General features: G+C 42.0%; 1 protein-coding gene across 1 annotated transcript; it reads right to left on the reverse strand.

Annotated features, from left to right (window-relative positions):
• Window positions 1-339: 339 nt before the first annotated feature.
• Window positions 340-17,942, reverse strand: LOC144467490 (uncharacterized). Its single transcript, XM_078176203.1, has 2 exons — window positions 17,890-17,942; window positions 340-976 (listed from the first exon to the last, which is right to left on the reverse strand). Exons 1-2 carry the CDS (start codon window positions 17,940-17,942, stop codon window positions 340-342), a joined length of 690 nt encoding a protein of 229 aa, XP_078032329.1.
• Between the last annotated feature and the right edge of the window lie 123 nt (window positions 17,943-18,065).

The raw sequence follows: 18,065 nt of genomic DNA on the forward strand, positions 1-18,065 counted from the left end.
ATCTTGACACAGCCAGGTTTCAGTGAGACTGAGTAAATCAATATGATTATCTGATATTAATTCGTTTACTAACACTGCTTTAGACGATAGAGACCTGATATTTAACAGTCCGCATTTAATTCTCCTGTTTTGTCTTTCTGTCACAGAAGAGGTTTTAATTTTTATGAGGTTGTTATGCACAACTCCTCTTTGTTTAATTTTAGATTTAAATAATTTAGGTGGTCGGGGGACAGACACCGTTTGTATAAAACTATGAAAACTATGGCTGGGTAACTGAACTAGAAGCTCAGAGAGGCGTATAGGACTGCGTCTCCGAGTCCTGGTCTCAACTCTGGGTTGTCAGGGATTTAAATTACTAATAAAATTTTCCAGGTTCCTAGAAATGAGAGCAGCTCCATCCAAAGAGGGATGAATGCCGTCTCTCCTAATAAGACCAGGTTTTCCCCACAAAGTTTGCCAATTATTAACAAAACCCACATCGTTTGCTGGACACCACCTGGACAGCCAGCGATTAAATGATGACATGCGGCTAAACATATCATCAGTGGTCAGATTTGGGAGGGGTCCAGAGAAAACTACGGAGTCCGACATCATTTTTGCATATTCACACACCCAGGCAATATTAATTTTAGTGACCTCCGATTGGCGTAACCAGGTGTCATTGCCGCCGACGTGAATAACAATCTTACTGAATCTACGTTTAGCTTTAGCCAGCAGTTTTAAATTTGATTCAGTGTCGCCTGCTCTGGCCCCAGGGATACATTTGACTATGTCCGCTAGTGTTGCTAACTTCACGTTCCTCAGAATAGAGCTGCCAATAACCAGAGTTTTATCCTCAGCGGGTGTGTCGCTGAGTGGGGAAAAGCAGTTGGAAACGTGAACAGGCTGGTGGTGAGCCGCGGGCTTTGGCTTGGACCTGTGCCTCTGGTGAACCGTAACCCAGTCTCCCGGCTGAACGGGAGTTACCGGAGGACAGCTAGCAGAGGCTAAGGCTATGCTATGTGGCTCCGCACCGGCTACAGGGGGCTGTCTAACTACCGCAGCTACTGAATAGTTTTCCATGGTGCAGAGCCGCGCTTCTAATTCACTAAGCCTCGCCTCCAACATAGCAAATAAGCTACACTTGTTACAATTACCACTGTCACTAAAGGAGGCAGAGGCATAACTGAACATTTGGCACACCGAGCAAGAAAGAGCAGAGGGAGAAGCCATCGCTAACTGTAAAGCTAATGTAGCTACCAAGGCTAGTAACGTGCAAACAACAACTAAGAGATTAGCGAGAAAGTCGTAGAAAGGAGGAGAGCTATAAGTGCTTAAACAGAACTAGTGTGGGTTAAGACTTGGAGTAGACGTTAAAGCAACTGAAGTGAGAAAGCAGAAAGCAGGCTAGTAGAATTCACCAGAGCAGTACAGAGACGCTGTCACAGAAACACCGGAAATGACACAACTCGCTTACCGCAATACGTCAGCACGTCAGCACCAAACAGGATGTTAGGAGAGTAGATGTGTGGTAATCAGCATCTGTTGGTGGTAAAAGCTACTCAAGCTGAAATAGCGACTGAGTAAACTTTTACTTTGTTTAATATGTGGAATATGAATAAAACCAAAGTGAGGAGCAATCATGGGACTGTTTTTAAATTTCATTTTCACCCAAGTATTAAAAACATTGAACAACATTTAATGACTTTCTCAAAGGCTAATATGAAAAGAAAGTGATGTTACATATAAAGGGATAGTTTGACATTTTGGCAAATTCGCCTTTTGCCGTAATCCCTATAGTCATATGAGTAGGTAGGCCTACATTAGGCTACCTTTAATTGTCAGTTCCTGCTGTTTTGAGATCGGTGGGACAGAGCTGCCTACTGCTCAGTGCACAAAATGGAGGTTTATTAGCAGCCGGCCTCTTTTAGTAACCGGGTCTAAAAAAAATTGAATAAATAAACCCCGGCCTCTTTTATAAACCGGAGGTGTTTATTTGCCGTTTTGGCATTTATAGAGCGCTAGACCCGGATTACAGACACACACACAGAGACGCACATAAACCCCTCATCCACGCACATGTGCAGTTGCGCACTCTCAGCTGATTGTAAACAGATAAGACGGCGACAAGACGCAACTGTTAATTTAAAGCTAGAAGTTTTGAAATATTCCAAACAAATGTCGGGGGAATATGCTGCGGGGCATATGACGCCTGGTTGGCAGAGGACGCCAACAAGATCTTCACAAAAGGAGGGAACATAAGAGCAGCTGATAAACGGAAGATAACGACTTACAGGCGACAGACAAGTCACACTCCAGGTCCAATAATTTCCTCTTTCGTTGGTGTCATGACTGCCCAGTAGTACCTGGACAACCAAGCCGTGACGGCACACAGGTATGTGGCGTGTCAGAGGAGAAACGAGCCGTTAACATTTCTCTTTGTGTGAGGTAACGGCGTTAGGCTGACCAAACGTCCTCTTTTGCCCGGACATGTCCACTTTTCACGTCCCGTCCGAGGCGTCCAGGGTTTTTTTTATAAACTGATAATGTCCGGTTTTCCGTGTGTTTGTGTGTGTGTGTTAGAGTGCGGCATGGGCCGCATATTTCTGTCCGAACCCGAACCGAGCCCGACATTATGACCAAAGCACTGAGTTTGTGTCACACAGTTGTTACGGTTACAGGCTCTTTAACCCTATGGGCCCGAACGATGCATAGCACGTCCAAATTCACACTGTTCTTCTCTGTGGATTTTCTCCGCCACCGTGGGTCATAGCGAGAAGCCGTATCACGTAAAACAGCGGAATCATAGCTTTTCGACAAGACCAAGCACTTGTCGGTAGTCCAATGTTTTCACAGCAAAAAAAATGATAAAGTTACACTAAAATTATGTATAACAGAGCTTTCATACAGCTCTGCACACACATTACTCTTGGGTGGATTACTCGTGAACGCACAGAAGTGCCACACATATCACATGAAAGCGCAGGAGTAGAGTTTTCCAATGATACCACACATCATTGTGCTGTCATCCCATCATGCTATAAGTCCAGATTAATTGTCTACAAAATAAAAACCTGACGAATTTCTTTACAACCCATTATACAGATCTTGTTATCAGTCACTTCATATAGTGAGGCATATTGTATCTTACCACGCCTTAGGCTTGTGTGTGTTTCTCCCTGTCTATCCACATTTGTAGTCCGGCTTTCAAGATGCAAACATCTCCATATTGTCCAGTTGACACTCCATCAAACTTTGTATGACAAAACCAGCCACTTCACCTTTGCGCACCTGGACATCTGTAGCCTAACTATGCATGCCTGACAGGGCCGTAGTCACCATTTACATTGAGGGGGACATGTGTCCCCCCCCAATGCCCAAAATGCCCCCCAATATATAACTGAAACTGAAAAACAACAACAAACTTTGTTTACTGCAAACAAAGTGGCAAATATTATCTTGGAGGACATCATTGCATTTGGTTGACTATTTTTCTATTATCTTAGATGTAAATATTGCATGTTTCTTTCAGATAAAACACATTTTTGACTTCTGAGTGAGTCAATGGAATTTCTTGCATTAAGGAAAAAATACTGGCAATAATGTCCGCCTGGCACAAACCACATGTTTTGGACAGCTGTGAAGTGACAGAATGTCCCACCATCATGGTTCTTATATTACCAGATTCCAGAGAGTCTCCCCTCTTCATATATGGCTTTATGAATATGTCTTTTTCAAACTTGCTGTGGTGAGATACAAAAATGTAAGAATTTAGTCACACGGATCGTGCTGTTCATTATTAGGGCCCGAGCAGGTCACAGACCTGCGAGGTCCCTATTGTTTTTCGAATGATTTTTTTTTTCTTCCGCCAAAATGATCGCATTTTTTACTGCCTGAACATACCCCAAAACTCACCAAACTTGGAATATAAGTCACACCTGGCAAAAAATTGTATAATCTATTGTCGTCCTGAATTTCCACCACTAGGTGGCACTATTATTAAGGAAAGTGCGTTTTGGCTCATAACTCCCATATACTTTGTCGCACATTCAAAAACCTTATATCCACGCGTTCAGTGAATTGTGCTGAATCTTGTGGTATAGGCCATGCCCATATCCGCTTCTGTTTTTTTTCCACAAATTCGCAAAATGTCGCAGACCTACTTTTTCAAACTCCTCCTAGGCAATTTCACCAATTGGCATGAAACTTTGCACACAGCATCTGTGGACCCTCCCGACAAAAAGTTATTTAAAGAATTTTGATATTCCAAAGAAGACTGAAGTTATTAAATAACAACTTCCTGCAGATTTCGTTCTAAAGAGGTATTGCGCATATCTCCACATTGGTGTATCCAAATGACATGAAACTCAGGATACCACTTCCCCGTATCTGTGCAAAATTTCGGGTGATGACCACAAGGTGGCACACTTTAAATTGAAGTATTTTATATCTCAACATCGGTTTGGCGGATTACCACGAAACTTGGTATAATTATTGTCAATGCCCTCCTGAGGATATCTGATGAAGGACTTACCGATCCGCCACTAGGTGGCGCTCTGGTGGCCGTCTAATTTAATATTTGGCACTGTGCCAACACCATAACACTCCTGGAAATAAAGTTGATAGGGGTGGTATAGACTGGCCCCTGTAACTCACACACCAAAAATGACCAGCAGGTGACGCTATTTTCAATGCAAAAGCATTTTTGGCTAATAACTCCCACATAATATGTCGCACATTGTTAAACCTTCTATTTACATGTTCTCTGAATTCAGCTGAATTGTGTGGTGTAAGCCACACCCACTGTCGCTGTAACTTTCCATTCGCTAAATCGCGACAAATGAAAAACATACTTTTTCGAACTCCTCCTAGGCGATTTGACCGATTTGCACCAAACTTTGCATGTAGCATCTGTAAACCCTCCTGACAAAAAGTTATTAAAAGAATTTTGATAGTCCAAAAAACGCCCAAAATATAAAACAACAAATTCCTGCACATTGTTTTCAAAACAGACAGTCTTTCATATCTTGACCAAATACAGTCCGATTACCACAACACTTTTGCTAATTGTGTTCCATGGCCCAATGAGGGTTTGTGCAAAATTCGGTGCAAATCGGCCAATAGGTGGCACTCTGGTGGCAGTCTAATTAGTGTGAATGGAAGTAAATTGGAAAATCTTCAAATTCTCTTCAAAACTCATGGACTTTCATCCTCTTCTTGTCCCTCATACTTTGAGCTAGAGACACCATGTCAACTTTTAAAGAGTCAGAAGACCTTGAACTATTGGGCATGTATTCAGCTTCTACTTTTTTGGAAAAATACATACGTGGGTTGGGTGCCTACCTGTATACTGGAAATGTAAGTAAGAGATAACGTTTATTTTTTTATTTATTACAGCTGACAAGACATCTAGGTGCACGCCCCCCAACGGCAGCATGCCCCAACACGCGTGGACTGCGAGGGGCGTTCATCACTGCTTGCAGCTTTAATTAGGGCCCGAGCACCTAGCAGTGCGAGGACCCTATTGAAATGCAAGGATTTCTTCTTCTTCTTTTTCTTATTCCTCCAAATGAATTGCCTTTTTGGGAGGGTTAACATACCTGAAAACTCATGAAACTTTACAGATATATCAGGACTGGTGAAAAATTTGATATTTTAAGGGTCTCGTGCGCGGGTTCCAAAAAATGGCTCAGTAGTAGTAGTAGTTTAACCTACATGTATGAAACTTGGCAGGCTTAAGTAACGCTCAGAGACATACAAAAAAAGCCTCTTGGAGGCATGCTCTAAACCCAACAGGAAGTCAGCCATTTTGAATTTACTTGTGCCACTTTTGTGCATTTTTGCCCATTTCCAGAGCTTATAAATTAACGAACTTGTCCTACAGATTTAATAAGATTGGCTCCAAACTTGGTGTATGTAAGCGTGACTATGTTGTGACCAAAAGTTATCACAGGATTTGCCCAATGTTGAATGGCACGCCCGCTGCTGAGCGTTGAATCTTGAGGTCCCGCCTTAAAAAATGAAATTGCTGTAGCTTTGGTATAAATGGTCCAATCTCCACCAAACTTCACATGATTCATACTAGTCCTGCCCTGAACACATTAACATAACCATATTTCCTGATACTCATAGTGCCACCTAGTGGTGACAGGAAATAGGTCTCATCAAACACTTATGTTTTGATCTATCTGAAAGTTACATGCTGTGGTGGGTTTTAGACGTATAAAAACATGATGTATAATTAGTGCACACTCCAACTCCCCCTTGTGGAAAGAGGAAGTGATACAAAATGTGAAATATGTCATTCCAGCACTGTAACAAGGATAGGCCAAGTTGCTCCTGCATGCGATGTCTAACTTTGACAGAAATGAACTGAAGGCGTCCTGCCAGCCCCCCCCCCCCCCAGTTGCGTGAAGGTGCGAGGGCCCATTCATCGCTGCTTGCTGCTTTAATTAGGGCCCAAGCGACGATGAAGTCGTCCATAGGACCCTATTGTAATCGCGCTGTTTATTAGGGCCCGAGCGATGACGAAGTCGTCCGCAGAGGACCCTATTGAAATCGCGCTGTTTATTATTATTATTGTTAGGGCCCGAGTGACGATGAAGTCGTCCGCAGAGGACCCTATTGAAATTGTGCTGTTTATTATGATTATTAACATTCTTGCGACATTTCGTGTCCCAATTTCGGCCCTTTCCCAAATTTGAAAATGCTTCTAACTCTCCACATTCGTCCAGCCACATCCGAAATTAGATATTTTTGGGCAGTTGCACATGGTCGGCACGAAATGCCGAAATAGCGCCCCCTACAAATTTTCAAAATACCCTTCCCATTGGGGTTAGTTTGTCGTAGGCAAACGAAATTTGGTACACACGTATCATACCGAGACGCACAAAAAAGTGTCTTAACGTCATGGTGAAATCCCAACAGGAAGTCAGCCATTTTGTTTGATTGTTGTTGATTTCCACAACTTACATTTGAACGAACTCCTCCTAGGGATTTCGTCCTATCGACTTCAAAGTTGGTACAGATCATCCTGAGAACATGCTGATCAAAAGTTATTAAAAGCTTTTCTCTATGTCAAGGGACGTGGCCACTAGGAAGTGACAAATTTTGGCGACTTTTTGTTTTCTTGCCATCGAATTTCGTACGGCTCTCCTGCCCACATACTTGATCTCAGCAGCTTCAAACTTGCTGGACATGATGATGGCTCCGCCCCGAACGCCCCGATATGTTAATATCCCACCTTACTCATAGCGCCCCCCGGTGGTAACAGGAAGTGACCAGTTTTTACTTTAACATGTGTATATTGTCCAGACGCACATAAAAGTCTCTTGCACCAGTGGTCTACTCCAAACAGGAAGTCGGCCATTTTGATTTTGACTTGTCATTTTGGCGTGATTTCCACATGTTGTATTTTAACGAACTCATCCTAGGGATTTCATCCAATCGACTTCAAATTTTTTACAGATCATCCAGAGACCATGCTGATGAAAAGTTATTAAAAGCTTTGCTCTATGTCAAGGGGCGTGGCCGCTATGGTGCCTCCCTCGCCACCAAATACGTTTGGCTTTTTGATGGCTTCACCGTCCCCATATCCTCATGAAAATTGACACACAGGTCAAGAATGGCAAGCTCTTGCATCTGATAGGGGGCTGCACCAGCTTCACCTCCAGCAACCTGGCATTAAGATAATATTTTCTTCATTGACCCAAAGGTGCAGGTGGGAGGCTGGTGGCAATCCAGCAAAGATTGATAAGGCCAGGAAATGTGTTTACAGTTAGAAATTATATGTTTTTAAGTAAATTAGTTAATTGTCTTAAAAACCACCTCCAAACGCAGTGAACTGCTTACTGTTGGCAGTGTCACTGCTTTTGAATTTGGCCTTTAGGACACATTTTGTTAGGCCTGATCATAGCCCAGGCTGTCATAGCTAATGTTGAGTTTTTGATATTCATCTATAACTTGTTTAAAATTTCAATAAATTCTATTTATATTTGCACTCCTTTTGTCTTTGTTACTGACTGAATGTTGTATTTCACAATCAAATCTGACTGTCAATTGAAAGGACAAACAAATCATACACTACAGATAAAACGTTAAGCATTAATGTTTAACATTGTCACTGACAAAAAATTAAGCAGTCCATTTCTGTGTGGGCCTGATTATTTTAACTTTGTACTTGAAGATAACTAAGCACCTTACACCCAGCAGCAGAGCCTGAGAAGATTTTGGAGAGTAACCTTTGTTTGCTGCTCTGTTAGAAGTCTAGTTTTAACACAGAAGAATGTGACTGGATAAAAGGGTTCAAAGTGAAAAACAAAGAATTAGCTGGACACAATAGTTTTGAAGCCCCCAAGGAGGTATCACTTGTTTGCTATGTTGCCAACTCTGAAAGGGTCTTCCTCAGGCAAAGGTATTGCGACTTTTTTGTAGTGAGGCAAACAGAAAGATAATCAGCCAATTGTGTTGTTTTTTTTTTAGCCTCACTACATAAGCCTCAATACCGAGCAATACCCACAGAACCTTCTCATATGTCACAACGTCACAAATAAATAATACCTCCTACAGGACTTAAAACTATTCAGTGTGCAGATATTTCCTTGTTTTTCACAAAAGGAGAATCGTTTCTCAGTGAATTTTCTTCATTTGTCTTAAAGAAATGTCCAAACAAAACCAGCACATAACATCAGCTTTTCTTTTTTTTTTTTTACATTCTGCTAAGACAAATGCAAACTTGGGTAAATGTTAAGACATAAATGAAAACATTAAGATGCCATTAATAACGATTATATTTTGTTAATGGTTTAAATCACCACTATATTTCCAATCATCACAGGAAACTGATGAAAGACAGCTTTCAGAAAATTTGCTTTTACTCTAAAGTAAATTTTGTCTGATCCATTTTATATAGCAAAAATTATAACCATTACACAAACAGTTTAACAAAATTAAGTCAAAGCTTGCATTCATGAAATCATCACTATTAAAAGGTTACAAAAAGTACAAATAAATAAAATGAAATAAATGGAAAGATTTATAACAGTAATTATAAAACCTATGGATTAGGACCCAGTGTCATAATTTGCAAAATCTTAATTTCTTGTGAAACAACCTCTTTACTGTGGAGTAAATATCACATTGGTCGAGGCGTTGTAACTTTCCTCAGGTGTCCTACATGAGAGAAAGATGACAGGTTAAAAACACAGGTAGAAAACATTGACTACAGCCTGTCTTGGTTAAAAGCCCACTCAACACCAAAATGATCTTATTGCTGAATAAGTGGCTGTCATTCATAAAATAGTTTTGTGTTTAAGTTCTGTAGATATTCGACTTTATATTTGAATGTGATTTTAAATTGAACTGTACTATCAAGACAACTGGAGTATGAATGTACAGTATGCAATTCATCCACATTAAAATAATTGTTGCTATCAAAAGGAAACTGAACTGTTCTCAAAGCTCACTGCCACTGTGGAATCATGCTATGTTCGGCTGTCTCATTATGAGAATATTTTTTCCATTGGTTTTTCACAGACTGTACGTTGGGAAAAAGGTAGTAATTCTCACTTTGATAAAGGGTCTTTGCATAAAAGGCACTAAAATGTTAAAGTCGGTAAATACATGTCATGTTCCTTGATTGATAAAATCTTCATTTGGCCTTTTGCATCAGGGGAACACTAAACTGCACTGGTGTGTCAGTAATTTCACCTTATCAGGAATAGTACAGAGCAAGCTGTGCCCTAATCGAGTACTTAGTAATGTATGACAATTAGTAATTTATGTAATGCATTTAAATGTATTATGGACAATAATTCATCATTTTAAACTAAGAAGTTTCTTGACTCTTTGTGAGGTACTGTATAAAAAAAGGTCAGTGCTGAAGTGCTGTGCAGTGATGACTCTCAAAGTGTTCACTGCACAGATGGGAAGTCTTGTTCGGAGTCCAGTTCTGTCTCCTCGTGTTGAGTGTCCACTGGTCCAGTCTCTCTGGGTCACCTAGAGGAAAACTTTACACAGACAAATAGATATTAAAAGTAATATATGTGTTAGGTTACCTACTTCACAGACATTTTTACATGCAAACAATACAACTTAAATTACTTCAGTGTTTAACAGATCATAATCAATTTATTTTAGCAAAACAAAAAGGTGGTGGCCATCACAGTCCTCATATTCTGTCTGTGCATTATCTATTGTTGTGTAAGCACAGGCCTTTATCATACACTAATCTTATTAACATTTTATGTTGTGACAGTCAAATGTCACATTAGTTTTTTTTTTAATTGCGTTACACACCTTATTGTAATTTCACACAGTTCACCACTTTTTAATTCACATACACAAGTATAGCCTTAATGTTACGTTAACGTTACACTGCTCATATGACAACGTTAACATTGCAACACGTTAGCTAACTAACGTGGTGGACCTTTATTTTCAAACCTCACACAGCCTCAGCCTTTTGTTCAAAATATTCTCTCCCTAAATGCCTACATCCTAACACTTCTCTGTCAGGCTCTGACTTCGATGCATCCCCGGACTGGCGCCTTACTCGAAGGCTAACTGTTAGCTGGCTGGTTAGCTAGTTAACGAGCTAAGCTTGTTTTGTATTGTCTGTGGCTCTGTAACTTGATGTGGATGTTGCTGCTGTGATACCGGTCGCACTTGAAAATGAGACCTCCGGTATCAACGTGATTTTACATGTATTAAATAAAGGCTTAATAATATAATAATAAGCTGACAAGCTAGGTGGTGACTGCAGACACCGATACACGCTGCTGACAAGCTAGGTGGTGACCGTAGTGACCGCAGACACCGATACCCGCTAATTAGTGCTAACATATAAACATAAAGAAAATAATACTAGAATTTCCGAATTTCACTTACCGAAAAACCTGGAGCACAAACTTCTTGGACGGTCTGTTGGTATAATTAATCGAACAGCAAGCCATATTACTCCAATATTTGCCTGAAAAAATATCCAAAAGGCACAAACACGGCTGAGAGGACAGGTTCAATACCTTGAACATGGGCACGAATTGGCTGAGATGACGCCGAGCAGACGGCCGAGTCTGAGCTCAGCTCCGCCGAGCTCCGCACAGCAGAGCCAGCGGCTAGTTAGCATGCTAGTTAGCCACCCGTGATGGTGCGACCTGTCACTCAAAGTGACCACGCCCTTAATTATGTGCAATTTCAAACCTTAATAACACTTAAATGGAAGAGTTAGAAAAAAATTCACCCCCCCCACAGTTGTCATGAAAGGGGAAATTAACTATAGAGACCAAAACCATTTTTTGTACCAGGCTGTAAACATGTTTATTTCTGCTCTAAAGTTGTTCATTTTAACATGGGGGTCTATGGGAATTGACTCACTTCCGGAGCCAGCCTCAAGTGGACAGTCAGTGAACTGCAGTTTTTGGCACTTCCGCATTGGTCTCACTCGTCTCCCCCGGAGGTTGGGGCTTGGTACACATGTGTATGTTGTCCAGATGCACATAAAAGTCTCTGGCACCAATGGTCTACTCCAAACAGATAGTCGGCCATTTTGATTTTGACTTGTCATTTTGACATGATTTCCACGTGTTGTATTTTAATGAACTAGTCCTAGGGATTTCATCCAATGGACTTCAAATTTTTTACAGATCATCCAGACACCATGCTGATCAAAAGTTGTGCTCTGCATGTCTGTAGGTCAAAGGGTGTGGCTGCTATAGTGCTGCCATTTTTGATCCATCGCCATGCATATTCAAGCAGTTCTCTCTCCCACATAATTCATCCAAACTGCTTCAAAATTTCTGTACATGATAAGAGCCCCGCCCTCAACACCTCCATATGCTCGAAGGCAATCTTGCTCATGGCGCCCCCTTGTAGAAACAGGAAATGCCATCTTTTACACTGGCAAACGCCAACCTCAAGCTCCTGACCTGATCAACTCCATTTTGTGGCCACATGACGATCAAGTTGATGAATCTCCACAGTGACACACGTGTCCTGTCATGTTGCAGGCCGCAGCAGTGGCGACTTTTCATCCGTCGCCACGGAACATCAACTTGATATAAATCCTTCATGTATTGTCCGATTTGCTCGAAATTTCACATGTGATGAGGGTCCACCCCTGAACGCACCTGCCCACATCTGGTTTCGCTCATGCCGCCCCCTTGTGGAAACAGGAAATGCCCTATTATACATTGACATTGTCAGATTTGCTCGAAACTTCCCATGTGTGATAACGGTCCACCCCTGAACGCACCTGCCCACATCTGGTTACGCTCATGCCGCCCCCTTGTGGAAACAGGAAATGTCCTATTATACATTGACATTGTCAGATTTGCTCGAAACTTCACGTGTGATGACGGTCCACCCCTGAACGCACCTGTCCACATCTGGTTACGCTCGTAGCGCCACTTGGTGGATGAACAAAACATTTCGTCCGATTGACTTCAAATTGACTACAGATCATGCTGAGAACATGCTGATCAAAAGTTATTAAAAGCTTTTCTCTACATCAAGGGGCGTGGCCGCTAGGGCATGACAAATTTTGGCGACTTTTCGTTTTCTTACCATCGAATTTCAAACGGATCTCACGCCCACATACTTGATCTCAGCAGCTTCCGAACGCCCCGATATGTTAATATCCCACCTTACTCATAGCTACCCCCGGTGGTAACAGGAAGTGACCAGTTTTTACTTTAACATGTACTAATGCCACAAACTTGACCGCATCAACTTCATTCCACTTCTAATGCATGCAGAACAAGTTGGTGAAGCTACCTTATGAACGCTGTAAAGCTACGTCTAATGGTGTCCATGTGGCGGCGTGGCGGCTATCGATCCCTCGGCACTAAATACGTTTGGCATTGTCATGGCTTCAGCGACCTCATATCCTCATGAAAATGGATACACAGGTCAAGAATGGCAAGCTCTTGCATCTGATGGGAGCGTCGCCCATGGGGTGGACAAAATGCGTCTATAGCGCCCCCTTGAAATTTTCAAAAACCCCTCCCCATAGGGTTTTTTTTGGAGTTGGAACATGAAAATTGGTACACGTGTAGTCTTCTCTATGCCACGGGGCGTGGCCGCTATGGCGCCTCCCTCGCCACCAAATACATTTGGCTTTTTGATGGCTTCAGCGTCCTCATATCCTCATGAAAATTGACACACAGGTCAAGAATGGCAAGCTCTTGCATCTGATAGGGGCGTCGTCCATGGGTGGGACAAAATGCCTCTATAGCGTCCCCTTGAAATTTCCAAAAACCCCTCCCTATTGGGTTTTTTTTTTGGAGTAGGAACATGAAAATTGGTACACATGTGTATGTTGTCCAGACGCATTTAAAAGTCTTTGGCACCAATGGTCTACTCCAAACAGGAAGTCGGCCATTTTGATTTTGACTTGTCATTTTGGCATGATTTCCACATGTTGTATTTTAATGAACTAGTCCTAGGGATTTCATCCAATCGCCTTCAAATTTTTTACAGATCATCCAGAGACCATGCTGATCAAAAGTTGTGCTCTGCATGTCTGTAGGTCAAAGGGCGTGGCTGCTATGGCGCTGCCATTTTTGATGCATCACCATGCATATTCAAGCAGTTCTCTCTCCCACATAACTCATCCAAACTGCTTCAAAATTTCTGTACATGAGAAGAGCCCCGCCCTCAACGCCTCCATATGCTCGTAGGCAATTTTGCTCATGGTGCCCCCTTGTGGAAACAGGAAATGCCATCTTTTACACTGACAAACGCCAACCTCAAGCTCCTGACCTGATCAACTACATTTTGTGGCCACATGACGATCAAGTTAATGAATCTCCACAGTGACACACGTGTCCTGTCATGTTGCAGGCTGCCGCGGCGGCAGTGGCAACTTTTCATCCTTCGCCACGGAACATCAACTTGGTATAAATCCTTCAAGCATTGTCCGATTTGCTCGAAATTTCACATGTGTGATGAGGGTCCACCCCTGAATGCACCTGGCCACATCTGGTTACGCTCGTAGCGCCACCTGGTGGATGAACGAAACATTGCGTTTTTTCGCTCCTGCCAGGTTTTTTCTCCCTTCTCGCTTCACGCCACTGCCCCCACGTGCCTCAGGCCCCAGCGGTTGCATGGGGGAGCGAGGGCCCGATCACAGCTGCTTGCAGCTTTAATTATTATTATTCTTCTTCCTTCAAATGAATTGCCTTTTTGGGAGGCTTAACATACCTGAAAACTCATGAAACTTTGCCTACATCTCAGAACTGGTGAAAAATTTTATATTTTAAGTTTCTCATGCGTGGGTTCCAAAAACTGGCTCAGTAGTGCCCCCTACAAAAGTTTGAGGAAACAGCCCCTGAAGCTAGTTTAACCTATGTGTATGAAACTTGGTAGGCTTATGTAACACTCCAGGATCTACAAAAAAGCCTCTTGGAGGCATGCTGTAAACCCAACAGGAAGTCGGCCATTTTGAATTTACTGTGCAATTTTGATGCATTTTTGGCCATTTCCAGGGGTCATAAATGAATGACGTGAAGATAAAGAGTTATCAAAAGCTTGAGTTTTCGTCAATGTGTGTGACCGTGTGATGGCGTCAAAGTTAGGGGTCTCGCCACTAAACAGGAAGTAGTTTATAACTCCAGCATACATGGTCCAATCTTGCCCAAACTTCACAGGCTTGATGCCAGTCCCTTCCTGAACACATCTACATGTCAATAATTAGAGATAAACATAGCGCCCCCTACTGGCAACAGGAAATGTCATGTTTTAGACTTTAATGTACATCTCCTACAGAATTGACCAGATCCATCTCAAACTTGATGAAAAAAGTCATGAGACATCGATGATGCTTTATTGTGGAAACTGTGAGTTTTCGTCGAAGGGCGTGGCCATGGCCTGACGGCGAACTTTGATGTTTTGCTGTGATGATAAACGTTGCTGTAACTTGACTCCACGTGGGAATATCTTGCCAAAACTTCACACATATGATGACAGTCCAGCCCTGAACACATCTACAGAGGAATTTTGAATCACGGCCATAGCGCCACCTACTGGCAACAGAAAGTTACTTTATACATTCTTTGATGTCCCTCTTCTAGCAGGTTAATCAGACCCACCTCAAACTTGCTGGTCTAAGTCCTTAGACCTTGATGATGCTTAAAAATGAAGCTTTTGAGTTTTCATCAAACGCTGTCATCGTGGCGCCGCCTTGTTCGCCATCAATCACGATGTTGTTTTGAAGGGACAAGGGATGCTTGAAAACTCACCAAACGTGGCATACACATCACAGATTGCAAGTCCTGTTGTCTGATGTGATTTTTGTGCTTTGATGCACCAAGATGGCTCAACAGTGCCCCCTACAATATTTCAATTAAGCAGCCCCCAAAGCTGGTTTGACCTGCATGTATGAAACTTGGTAGGCACCTGTAACATTCTATTACGTACAAAAAAGCCTCTTGGAGCCATGCTCCAAACCCAACAGGAAGTCCGCCATTTTGAATTTACTTGTGCATTTTTGGTCTATATTTGATGTACACAAACATGACATATCATTACTGTCTGCGCGCTGCAGAGGGTTTACTTTTGATGTCTCGCCATGAAACAGGAAATTGCTATAAATTTGGAGTAAATGGTCCGTTGTCCACCAAACTTGACATGATTCATATTTGTCCCATCCTGAACACATTTAGGCTGATACTCATAGACCCACCTAGTGGTGACAGAAAATAGGTCTCATCAAACACTTATCTTTCGATTTATCTGAAAGTTATGTGCTGTGGTGTATATTTGATGTATAAAAACATGATATATAATTAATGCGCTCTCCAACTCCCTCTAGTGGAAAGAGGAAGCGATACAACATGTGAAATATGTCATTCCAGCACTGTATCAAGGATATGCCAAGTCACTCCTGCATACAATGTCTAACTTTGACAGAAATGAACTGACGTGTCAGAAGGCGTACTGCCAGCCCCTCCGAGTTCGCGAAGGTGCGAGGGCCCGTTCATCGCTGCTTGCAGCTTTAATTCTCACTGTAATTTTAAATCAGTTTCATCGATCCTTTTCCCAGTCATCAGGCTGATTATGACTCCAGAATACTTAATCAATTCATTAATGTGTGAAGCAATCTTGGGGATGCTACACTGCATAGTATTTACATTAATGAATAATTTTCCTAATAAAAATTCAGCAAAATTATGAAAAAGCATATTTTCCCAAATTAAGTGTGGTAGTATGATCAGCAGGAGACCATTAATGTGAGAAGTGATCTTGGGGACACTACACTGCATAGTATTGACATTATTGAATCATTTACTCCAAAACAATTCAGCAAAATTATGAAAAAGCATATTTTCCCAAATTAAGTGTTGTAGTATGATCAGCGGGAGACCATTTATGTGTGAAGTGATTTTGGGGAGACTACACTGCATAGTATTGACATTATTGAACAATTTCCTCCAAAACAATTCAGCAAAATGATAAAATAAATAAATAAAACATTTTTTCCCAAATTGAGCGTTGTAGTATTAACAGCAGGAGACCATTAATGTGTGAAGTAATTTCGGGGACACTACACTGCAGAGTATTGACATTATTGAATCATTTATTCCAAAAAATTCCCAACATTTTGAAAAAGCATATTTCCCCATATTGAGTGTTAGTTTTACCCACTAGAGACACTCTGGTGGTTGAAATGAAAGTAGTGGTTCTACACTCTATAATAGTGATGTTATTGAATCATTTTCCTAATTAAAAATCAGCAAAATTATGAAATAGAATATTTCCCCAAACTGAGTGTTGTAGTATGATCAGCAAGAGACGATTAATGTGTGAAGTGATTTTGGGAACGCTACACTGCATAGTATTGACATTATTGAATAATTTTGTTGCATCTGTTTTCGGTGTTGCACTTTGTAGATGGTCCCTGCGCACTTGTACAGAGAGATCAGTGTTACTGGCTGAGCTCAAAAGACAGCTTGTTCTGATTAAGTTCACATTGTAGCTTATTGTCTACCTTACCAAGATAATAATGTAGTGTCGTATGTGCTTCAACAACATCTCGGTTATGAGTTATAGGTTAGAGTCTGGTCCGAAGGGTCTGCAGAAGCACTACAAGACTGCTTTGAGTGTACAGACTGGGACATCTTCATGACAGCAGCTACTTAAGACCAAAATGTCAATGTGGATGAGTATGCCATGTCTGTGTCAGGATACATACAGAAGTGCATGGAGGATGTCACCATCATCAGGAACATCACCACCCAGGCCAACAAAAAACCTTGGATTACAGCAAAGATGTGCGCTGTGCAGCACAGAATGTCACTTTCAAATCGGGCGACCTGGTGGTTCTGAAAACAGCTAGAGCCAACCTTAACTGTGCAATAAGACAAGCGAAGCGTGCTTATGGACAAAAAATCCAGGGTTTCTTCCAGGATCATACCAACACTCGGAAGATGTGGGAGGGCATCTGGGTCATAACAAATCACAGGGCTCCTCAGATGTCTTGTGAGGATGACGTAGTCTTCCTTGATGAACTAAATGATCATTTTGGCAGGTTTGAGGTACTGAACTCAACTACAGTGAGGAAATCTGAGCCCCATCCAGGAGAACAGTCACTGTCTTTTGAAACTTCTGATGTCCGAAGGACCCTGAAGAACATCAACATACGGAAGGCTGGGGAGTCGGTGGCTTAGTGGTAGAGCAGGCGCCCTATGTACAAGGCTGTTGCTGCAGCGGCCCGGGTTCGACTCCAGCCTGTGGCCCTTTGCTGCATGTCACTCCCTCTCTCTCTCCCCCCTTCACACTTGTCTGTCCTATCAAATAAAGGCAAAAAAAAACAATACCCCAAAAAATATCTTAAAAAAAAAAAAAAAAAAAAACATACGGAAGGCAGCCAGGCCAGATGAGATACCTGGGCGCCTGCTCAGGGAATGCACTGACCAGCTGGCCTCGGTTCTGATGGACATTTTTAACACCTCCCTGAACCAGGCCATTGTTCCATCATGTTTCAAGACAGCCACCATCATATCAATGCCCAAGAAGTCTACAATAACCTGCCTGAATGACTATTGCACTCACTCTGATAATGATGAAGTGCTTTGAAAGGCTCATAATCC

This window comes from Epinephelus lanceolatus, chromosome 17, assembly GCF_041903045.1.
Source record: "Epinephelus lanceolatus isolate andai-2023 chromosome 17, ASM4190304v1, whole genome shotgun sequence".
Taxonomy (NCBI): domain Eukaryota; kingdom Metazoa; phylum Chordata; class Actinopteri; order Perciformes; family Serranidae; genus Epinephelus; species Epinephelus lanceolatus.

Excerpts from the sequence above, each read along its gene's own strand:
- LOC144467490 (XM_078176203.1), bottom strand. The coding sequence starts at position 17,942 with ATGGCCTGGTTCAGGGAGGTGTTAAAAATGTCCATCAGAACCGAGGCC. Across the intron at positions 977-17,889 it reads ATCAGAACCGAGGCCAGCTG|CTGTCCTCCGGTAACTCCCG; the intron begins GTCAGTGCATTC and ends AGCCTCTGCTAG.